Source organism: Tachysurus vachellii, chromosome 8 (genome assembly GCF_030014155.1).
Source record: "Tachysurus vachellii isolate PV-2020 chromosome 8, HZAU_Pvac_v1, whole genome shotgun sequence".
In the NCBI taxonomy this organism is placed as follows: Eukaryota; Metazoa; Chordata; class Actinopteri; order Siluriformes; family Bagridae; genus Tachysurus; species Tachysurus vachellii.
In genome coordinates this window covers 2129408-2140000 of record NC_083467.1, presented here as the reverse complement: position 1 = coordinate 2140000, position 10593 = coordinate 2129408, and the positions used below count along the sequence as shown (strand labels likewise).

The 10593-nt window shown below is 41.2% G+C and overlaps 1 protein-coding gene across 1 annotated transcript in view; it reads left to right on the top strand.

Moving 5' to 3' along the window:
- efnb2a (ephrin-B2a) overlaps nucleotides 1-6653 on the top strand; it is an 18698-nt gene extending 12045 nt beyond the window's left edge. Inside the window, exons 3-5 of the mRNA XM_060875708.1 lie at nucleotides 1263-1355; nucleotides 1746-1847; nucleotides 2489-6653. Of these exons, the coding sequence (XP_060731691.1) occupies nucleotides 1263-1355; nucleotides 1746-1847; nucleotides 2489-2895 (602 nt within the window). The 3' untranslated portion in view covers nucleotides 2896-6653. The remainder of the gene's footprint in view (nucleotides 1-1262; nucleotides 1356-1745; nucleotides 1848-2488) is intronic.
- The last annotated feature ends 3940 nt before the right edge of the window (nucleotides 6654-10593 follow it).

Genomic DNA, 10593 nt, shown 5'->3' with positions numbered 1-10593 from the left:
CTCTATACACACACACACACACACACTGAAGCACCTGTTTAATTGCCCTCATATCCAGCAAAGGTTGGTTACTTGTGACAGACTTGTCTACACCTCTCTCTCTCTCTCTCTCTCTCTCTCTCTCTCTCTCTCTCTCCCCCCCAAACATTTCTCTCCTTCAAACCTCCATTTTTTCTATGAACACAGGCCACAGTGATCTGGATTGAGGCCAAACACTAAAGCCCCTGGCAGCTCGTTACCTCTGTGTTACTGACCTGATAGACTGCAAGCCGCTAGACACACACACACACACACACACACACACACACACACACACACACACACACACACACACCAGTCCAGAAAGAGATACTGAGTCAGAGTTTCATGCTTTACCCCTCATTATATTTACTATTATTATATATTTGGCATCAGAAATATTTTTGCTCTCGATTTCAGGAACAAAATGATTTTGATCACAGTTTTTAAACGTGACCTAAAAAAAGGAAGTTATGGCTTCCGTGTGGAGATAAGAGCTGGACACAAGACAACTGACACAAGACAAACAGCTGACACTTTATATAGTTTTAACATTCTTGGTTATTTGTATATTTGTCATAATGATTCGTTTTATTCTTATAATATTTATTAGTCTTGATATTACTCATAAAAGACAAATAAACAAAGAAATAAAAAAAAAAAAGACACAAAAAATACACAATATGATGTGAATTATTATAAAATTACAATTAAAAAAAAAATATATATATATATATATATATATATATATATATATATATATATATATATATATATATATATATATTAAAAAACCAATACAATGCTGTGATTCCATGACGTAAGTGAAGTGCATCATAATTTTATCTTTACTAACACAAACAAACAAAAAGTGTCGATTTCGTCAGTGAAATAAACGCGGCCACGATAAACTACCCTACAAAACATAATGTATCGGATTGACGCGTCTCACTGCGGATGCAGCAAATCCATCCTGCAGCTCTGTTTTGTTCAAGGTCGCAGTCAGGGAAAGGCAGGAATTCTGGGTGCGCAGGAGAAAAACCCTGCTGAAGCCAGTGAAAGTTTTATGCAGTGTAGCTCCAACACCTGTTTCGAACGAGGCATCAGGGATACATTCGTTTTATTTTTTAATGTTGGCGCATGATGTGGTGTAGTTTACTGCACTCGCTTTAGCGCTCAGCAAGAAGCTTGACCTTGTCTTGTCTCTCTCTCTCTCTTTCTCTCTCTCTTTCTCTCTCTTTCAGCAACGTCGAATGGAACGATGGAGGGCCTGGAGAACCAGGAAGGAGGAGTATGTAAAACGAAGTCCATGAAAATCGTCATGAAGGTCGGACAAAGTGAGTAGTCTCGACGTTTCCACTCCAGATTTGTGTGGGTTGGGTTTCCGTGACAACAGCATTGTAGAGCGAGCGAGAGTCTTTGTGTCCTGAAGACCCCGCCCTGTAATTACTGATTAATCAGTTGACAAGCACAATGATTTTTCAGCAGGTCACACCTACCCCGTTCCCCTGCCTCTCCATCACTCAGCACACTATCACACTCTCACACAATGCTGAAGGTCACTGAAATCCCCTCGAGTGTCTGCCGTGTTAATTAACACGCACACTTGTACTACACATCCTAATGCACATTTCCATTCCACAGACTAACAAACACACACACACACACACGCACTATCCTCCATCATAGTTCTGCTGCTCATTGTGATCTTTGTGTGTTCTACACAGACCCATCAGACCCTCTTCCTCCCAAAGAGTATCCCACCAAACATCCGCCCAAATACACCGACACGGGCAAGGACAAATCCAACGAAGTGCTTGACAAACCAGGTACGTTTTTCATACGCTTTATTTCCTGCACTTGATTGAAGCGTGTGTTTAGTGTAGTGAAAAGGGAGCCAGTAATTAAGTCCCCCAAAAACATATATAAACCCGAGTCCCTGTAATCATCTCCGCTTCCTTTTCTTCTCTCAGAGAGCTTCGCTGCTCAAGGGTCTAGTGTGTTTTCACATTCTCAAATCCTTCTGACACAAAACAACACACACACACACACACACACTGCATACCTCAGCATCTCTTTCTCTCTTGCTCTACCCCCCACTCCCTCCTCTTCCGTCCCTTCCAAAAAGCAGCATATGGGTGTCAAAGTCATTTGAGTGGAGTGTCTTAGGCAGCATAATCCGCTTGTAAAGCAACCCAAAGCGCGAGCAATCAGTCCAGCGAGCCACGCCGACTCCCAGAAGGCCTAGAAAACATAATGCCTATAAACGTCGCAAGTCCGTATTTAGACCTAGAAGCAGTGTATCAGAGATGAATTAAACACCAAATAAGCAAAAAGCAAAAAAAAAAAAAAAACACAACAACAAACAATAATTTCTGGATTTCTGCAAAGTGTCGTTAGCAAGGCGAACGGACTAATTAAATATCTGCTGAACCTGCATTAAAGGACCTCCTGTCGTCTTTCCACACAGGTACGTCTCATCACGAGGGTGAGACGGCCGACGGAGGCAGCGGAGGCAAATCGTCATCAGTGATCGGCTCCGAGGTGGCTCTGTTCGCCGGCGTGGCCTCCGCCTGCGTGATTGCCGTGGCCGTCGTGGTCATGCTGGTCGTGCTGCTGCTCAAACACCGGCGACGCCACGGCAAGCACTCGCCCCCTCACACCACCACGCTGTCGCTCGGCTCCCTGGCAACGCCCAAAAGAGGCGGCGGAAACAACAACGGCTCCGAGCCCAGCGACATCATCATCCCGCTGAGGACGGCCGACAGCGTCTTCTGCCCGCACTACGAGAAAGTGAGCGGCGATTACGGCCACCCCGTGTACATCGTACAGGAGATGCCTCCTCAGAGCCCCGCTAACATCTACTACAAGGTGTGAGAGACTGAGGACTGAACTTTAAACTTTGACCCTGTTGCCCCCTCAATGAATCAGCCCCTCCCCATAGAGGTGGCGGTTGTTGACGAAGCTCGCTCTGCGCCTCTTCTCGTGGCTGTCGTAAAAAACAAATGTTTTTTTTTTTTTTTTTTTTAATTTTCCAAATATTCCTTATTATTCTTCAGTGTAGAGATTTTAAGCGGTGGAGTGAGGCTGCTGCTTTCAAACCCCTCACGATTAGTAACAAAAAAGAAACATGTGCACTAATTGATGTGTGTTTGTGAGGCAGGGGTGTGTTTGGGGCCCGTGTTTAAAAGCAGTGAGGGGACAAGGGTGACTCTCCTTACGGGGAGAAGGACAAAATAAGAGCGACAGAATGAAGTGACTCAAGTAAAAAAATAAAAAATAAATAAGGAATCAAGGAACCCTGACTGCAAACTTGTGCCTGTCGTGGGGAAATTCCTCGGTTCATTGGTCACAGATACCGGAAGTGGACTTTGAGGAAACAGGACTCATAATGCAGGACGTGCTGTCAGACCTGAACACGGACATCACCTGTTTCGCTCGCCTTCTTGGTCACCGTTTTTTTTCTCGATCGTTTTCACTCTCCCTTCATCTCGAAACCTTCTTTTTATCTCCTGCAAAGTGACTCACACAATCGTTACTTGAAGGCTTTGCGTATGGTCACGTGTCTTACCCGCATTTCTCTTCGTCATTCCCAGTTCGGCTCACCTGCGGATTCGTTTGATAGTTCTAGGTATTGTCATAGAGATCCTATTGTGCTGGTTAATTCGTGCTGTTTGTACGTCGTGTGGGACACACACACACACACACACACACACACACACACACAGATATACACAGACACACACATTTCACTCAAGTTTGAAGCCAAGGGCTAGAGAGAGCAGAATAGGGGGGAGAAAAAAGGTAGCGGGAAGAAAGATGTGAACACTTTAACAGCACTTTTAAAGACAAAAAAAATCACCTGGCCCAAATGACACACACACACACATACACACACACACACACACAGGATAGTGAGTGAAATGGTGGCATCGACAGCGCTTGTCCAGCTGCCATTATTATCACGCTTACGAATATTTTTCACTAAACCATTTCTGATGAACCGGTGCTGACATACTCATGCAAAAGCACAGGGTCATCTGACGCATTGCTATTAGCATAATGATTATTATTATTATTATTTACTTTTTTAAATGAAAACAGAAGACTTAATTAACATTTTGTTTTGTCGACGATTTCGGTTAGTTGTACATTAAAACGGAGAGAAAAAATCAGGCGAAAGCAAACAGAAAGACGTAGAAAAGAACTTATTTATGATACACAGAGCACACAAACGGCCAGGCAGATATTAATAACTTAGCGAGCAGGCACATTATGCAAAACGTAGACCTTTCCCATTTAAAAACAAAACAAAACATTTCTCACCCCCATTCACACTGAATTCGCGATTAATCCGAACCCAAATAGTTGCCTTTTTGAACCACATACACTACACATACGCATATGGCCAGGAAAAGGGGCAGCTTGGGAAAGAAAGCTGGAGAGAAAAAAACAGCATGTTGGGTTTAAAATAGCTAAAAGGAATGAGAAGGAAGGGCCAAAAAAGAGTCTGGAGGAAAGGCGAGTCTGGCAGAATCTTGCTTAGCGAGGATAAAATAAACCGGCTCCTCTAGCTTGGCTGTCTTGTTTGATGAAGCTCAGAGAGCATTGGGTTGAAATTAGGCCTCTCAAGTGGGAAGGAGGGCAGTGGACAAGAGTTAGGAAGCCAGCCAGGCGGGAATTAGCTCAGGCTAAAATTGTAAATCATAAAAAAAAAAAAAGAAAAGGGGGGCAACTTTCGTGCTACTCCCGAGGCAAAGAAATGTTGACATTAAACACAAAGAGAGCTGCTGGCAGGAGAGGAAGTAGCTGCACCCATGGGAGCGATTGGGTGCATTCCCACAATCCTCTCCTTCCTCGTCCCTCAGCTCTCATGAGAAACCCCCTCCGGTCAGCGTAACGGTGTGTGAGGTTGTACACCTTGTCAACCTTTCTATCGAACTACTCGTGTATTTCCCTCATCGACACTCTCTTCACACAAACGAGAAGGTTCACCCGCGGTGGACTTTTGAGATTTTCGAACATAAGCAGAAATTCGGCTGTGGGTCGCCACGGTCACGTATTAATTGTTCACATTTTTCATTTCCATCTGTTTCACGGAGATCGTCGAATCTCGCCAAGAAGCCAAGCCTTGTGGGATCTGAGGTTTGTGCCTCTGTAAGAGGCCACAAAATAAGCAAATATGCAATTTTTATTTATTTTTGTAACAATTGAGAGACAAAATGAAATGCTTACACCTATGGAAAAGTGTTCTTATCCACTGAAATGAGTGAAATTAAACAAAAAAAACAATACAACATAAAGAAAACAACACAATCCTGTTGTGTTTCCTTTTTTTCCTCAGATAGTATTCATTTTATAAAGCAGATTTTTTTTTTTTTTTTAAACTGTGTGCAGTGAAGTATGAAGTAAACTGTGAAGAAAAAAAAAACAACATTCACAAAATCGAGCAGATGCTTTGAAACTCACGTTACAGAAACACACCCACGCCAGCGTTTGGTCGCTGTCTGATACGGAACTTAAAAAAAACAACAACAACGACAAAAAAAAAAAAACAACAAAAAAAACGACAATCTTCTTAGTTTCTTTGAATCTGAAGTCCGCTCTTTATTAAAGCGACTCACAAACATTCTTCTGTGAGCGGAACGAGAGGAAAAGCGAGAGCCTCCGGGTCGCGTCACGCTTCTCGGAAGCTCGGATGTTTGTGAAATGCAGAGTGAGTGAAGCGTCTTCAGGCTACTGTAAAATGCCTTCGCTCGTTTCGTCATCCCAAAATTCAGATGACATATTTTTTGCACCGTAAACCTGTAGGTAAGAAAGCTGTAAATACATTCATGTTTGTATTGTAAATGAATCCCTGGTTCAAACGATAGCCTTATTCCCATGGGTTTTTTTTTTTTTATTTTTTATTATTTTTATTATTTTTTTTAATTTCAAGTAAATGAAATTTAAAAAGGACGGTGGATTAAAAAACAAAAAAAAAACGACAGTAATGCTACACAAGAATACATTTTTTTGGTAAACAGATCGTGTAAATATCAACAGACCCAACATAACATTTTTTTAATAAACGTATAGTAAGATGTTTTGTATAAAATTGGAATTTTTTGCTATGTATTTTAGCTAGCGCTCGCCGGAAGTTCCCGCCCGTATCCTAACACCTTGGCCCTTTTGCACTGTTTCCATGGTAATTTGGTTTTATTAAAAAAAAAAAAAAAAAAGAAAGAAATAGATAATAATAATAAAATAAAATAAACAAACGAAACAAAACAAAAGAAGAGAGTTGCCAAACCGACTGCTGCATATTTGTGCCATACGTGTGTACCATAGATATTTATTTAATTAGTTCTTTGTTTTTGTTTGTATTTGACTTCATTTCTGTCCAGTTTGTATGCAAATTCAGTATTACGGTTGGGTTTTGTCTTTCCTCGCACTTCCCCTATGTCCGTCTGTCGCTGTGGTTTTCCCAGCGGCTGTAGCTCCGCCCACTTTCCTTCCCTCCACCTCCCCTCACTTCCAGTGAGATCTGGTCAGGCCGTGAAACAGTAAAAAAAAAATAACACACACATTCCACACCCAAGTCTGTTACAAACTGAAAATGTTTTTTTTTTCAATAAAATATTTTTCCTATGGAACTTTCTAGTTGGTCTGTTATTTTTTATTTATTTATTTTTTTCGAAAGTCGAATGTAAATCGTTTCGTTCTGAGAGTTACATCGTACTTTTTCTACACAGTATATATTTTTTTTTTGTAGCTACCTGCTGCTTTAACTGTAAAATAGCATCCTGTACAAAAACAAATGTACAGTTTTGGTTGTAAAGGATCGACGAAACCAAGGCAGCCGTCTTCAACTTCTGTACAAGTCCCAGGAGAAAAGCGTCCATGCGCTAGATTCCCAAACGTCCTGCTATGACCACAAGAACCCAATATCCAAGAGTAGTCTTCAGCTCAGCTTGTTTTTGAGTTAAAACTCATGCAAACAGCCCAACAAAGTTTAGAACATAATTCTGCTAACTTTAATCATCTTGACTTAGGTTTAACGCCATGGCCAAATTAATAAACAACGCCAAATTAAAAGCAAATTTAATTAAGAGAAATTTAAAAGACAGAAATTCTTGGAAATGAAATCGACACGTTCCTTCATTCTCAATTAATGCAGAGTATTAAAAAGTATCTACTCGCTTTAATACTTTTGATACCATCCATCCATCCATCCATCCATCCATCCATCTATACATCCACCAATTTTCTGAACCGTTTATATTTCACAGGGTCATAGGGATTATCCCAGCACAAGCAGGGGACACATTGGACAGTTTTCCATCCCTTCACAATCACACACTACGGACTCTACAAACATGAGGTGGCATGCGATGGACCACTGACTGGAAGGTTGCAAGTTCAAATCCCAGGTCCACTAAGCTGCAAATCCTGGGACCCTGCGAATGGCCCTTAACCCTCAATTGCTCAGTTCTATGAAGTTAGATACAATATGGATAAACCTGTCGTAATTCTGTAAATGCAAATGCAGTGTCTTTGGACTGGGGGAGGAAACAGGAGAACCTGAAGGAAACCCCTCAAACACTTCCGCTCAAGCAGGGCGGAGGCAGGAATCAAACCTCAAACCCTGGAGGAGGCAAACCACAAAGTCACCGTGCCCCCAACTCGCGATTATATATTTATATATTTTTTTTCCACCCGGAAACCATGCAATCATTTTCACTCGGCTGTATTATTTATAATTAAACCGCAGTTAATGTGTAATGTACCAGTGTGACATTTTCCCCAAACGGATAATGTAATGAAACGTCTCGCAATTGGATATGTTCGCATTTAAGGATCTTTATTTGAACAAGATTTGGTTAAGGTTCTACGCTCGTGGCAAAGAAATTTAAATCCCAGAGTCGTTCGTCAGGAAACTACCTCTAAAAGGACCGCGGCTTTTTCTCAAATGAATAAAATGTAAATTCAACTATTTGTTTCCTTTACCCGAGTCTGTCAACCTTCTGTTATCGTATCTCCAAGGAAATGAACTTCCAGACTTTTTTTCATAAAAGTCCGACTTGTTTTTGCTAGCTAAGACAATACACGCATACTTTCAGCTCATCGGGATGATGTTTGACTTCGAAGATGAGCGGTTTGAAGAGCAAGCAGGAATCTGCAGGAGAAGTTATGAATCATCACTCGAGTGTCTCTTCAAGTTTGTCTGAAGACCGTTGTGCCGGGGGTGAGGGTGGAAAAACATTTACTTCTGCGGCAGCATGCTGCGCTCTGAACTTTGTTGTGGCACCGAGGAGTCGACGTGGTGGGTTCTTCACAGAATGATCCGCATCTTGCACTTCCACATTCTCCTCGACACATTCCTGTGTCTCTCCGTGCTTGCTTTGAACCTTCTTCCTTTACACCTCAAGCCACAAATGGGGCATCTGAAAATGGTTTCTAGATTCTCTTCTTCACTCGCTTGTAACCACAAAGCTGCTTGGGAGGCTGCATGTTCCTACTCGCCCTGCCCCAGTCTTTTGGTTCGGATATCAACAACGATGAATTCTTAATCAGGACGAATAAACAGCTTTCTAAAAATGTCACCAAAGACACAGCGAGAGCCCGTTTCCTCATGGGCTTTTTTTCGAAAGTTATCTGTGCCGTTTTCTGCCCCGCGGTTTATTGTTGTGAAGATCCCTTTCCCTCCTGCAGGAGCCTTTGTTCCTCGCTAGTCTCTGGTGGTGCAGAATAAATAGAACAATATCAAGCAGATAGTATAATAAATGTGCATCTTAAAAGCTCTCTACGTTCACTTCGTTCCTTCTGGGACTGACCCCGGGAGCTCGTTGATTCCAGACTAAACATCTATGTTAATATGGTTAGATGATGTGCCTTAAATGAGCTCGGTGCGGATAGTTAGCCCAGAATAGACGTAGAACCGGAGTGCTCCAGACGCTCTAGGCTTGCTTTGAGGCATCGCTGGAATTTAGGATTTCAAAACTAGGAGCCTTGGAGTGTCACCAGGATACATTCAACATTTAAGATGATTAAGGATTTTCTAAAAACAAAAACAAAAAAAAAGAAGAAGAAGAAGTAATATTTCCGTAGTTATCTCAGGCTTTTTTGTATGGAAGCAGTTTGGATTGTACCAAGGCATGGGGTTTAATGCACTTGTTCCGACATGTTAAAAAAATGGTTTTATTAATGAGATTAATTACTAAAATCAGGTGCTGGTGTGTAAGAATAAATAAATAATTCATAAATAAATATAATCTATCTTTCTTTTTTTTTTTTTTCCAAAGTCACTGGGACTTGTTTCGACATGCCTAATGAATCAGAGTGTGTGGAAATTTCCATACATACGTGCAGAATTTTTAGGCTAATTCTTTCGCAGATGACACGGTATATCCGGGGACCAGAACTTAAATCAAACGCTAATCTTTCATATCAGGGAGTTGAAACCTGATAAAGCGACGTAAGTTACGTTTACGTAACTTCACATGAACGCCAAAGAAAACATTTTTTTTTTAAATTATCATTGAACAGTTTTGTTAACCTGTAAGAAACTATACGGTTGAAAATGCCTTTCCTTTGCATTGTGTTAAAAAAAAAAAAAAACACAACATAAACTCCTATTGAGTGAATTCCGAATAATAAATAATAATTTATTTTATGCCAATATACAGTGTTAAGTTTCTGTTAGGACCTGAACAGTCTACCTCAACACACTTTTATTCCGCTGCACTTATTTACCAATACTGCATGAGTTTTGCTCTGTATTAATTCTCCTGAGCCAGTCTGACTCAACAGAACACACACACACACACACACACACACACACACACACACACTTATACATACACAACCCCACCCTGTCAGGATAGGACAATTGAGCAGTATGCAAGCCACACTAGGCTTTATGTCAAAGTGTGCTATGTGTGTGTAAACGTGGGTGTGTGCTCCGTGTTGGGTGTGCAGGCGCATGTTTCAGTCAGGGTGTGTGTATGAAGCGTGACTCAGTCCTTTCGACACTTTATTCACCTCACATTTGAATTTCGGGATCAGAGGAGGCTTTAAGAAAATGACGAGGCGATTGTGTAACTGTTTAACTTTGACCCTTTAACCAAATCTTTTTTTTTTTTAGCTTTTTTTCGGCTTTGAATAACTAATCGGTCGTATATTATAATATCCTTCTCATGTGGTTCATCAACCAGGAAATGTTTTAGGATGGAATTAAGGAAGTTATGTATGGGTTTAACCTGTCTTTCGAATCAGAGTCGAATTACAGTTTAGTCAAAGCTAATCAAGCTAAGCTATATTTATATTCATGTTTACATTCAAGGCATCATCCGGAGCGGCCGATACACTGGGGGACATACAGTACACTTCTCTGGATGCCGTCAATCAAGGTTATTGACAGGCTCTCATGAGACATATCAAAGTTGATGCTCCGCCCTTAGGGAGCTGTCTGTCAGCCATATCACCTCCTGCTTTCAGCTCATTGTTTGGATGTTTGGTGATTGGGAACAATCCATGACTAATTATAATATGGACTTCATCTTCTTATTGATTTGTGTCAGCTTTGGTGATTAG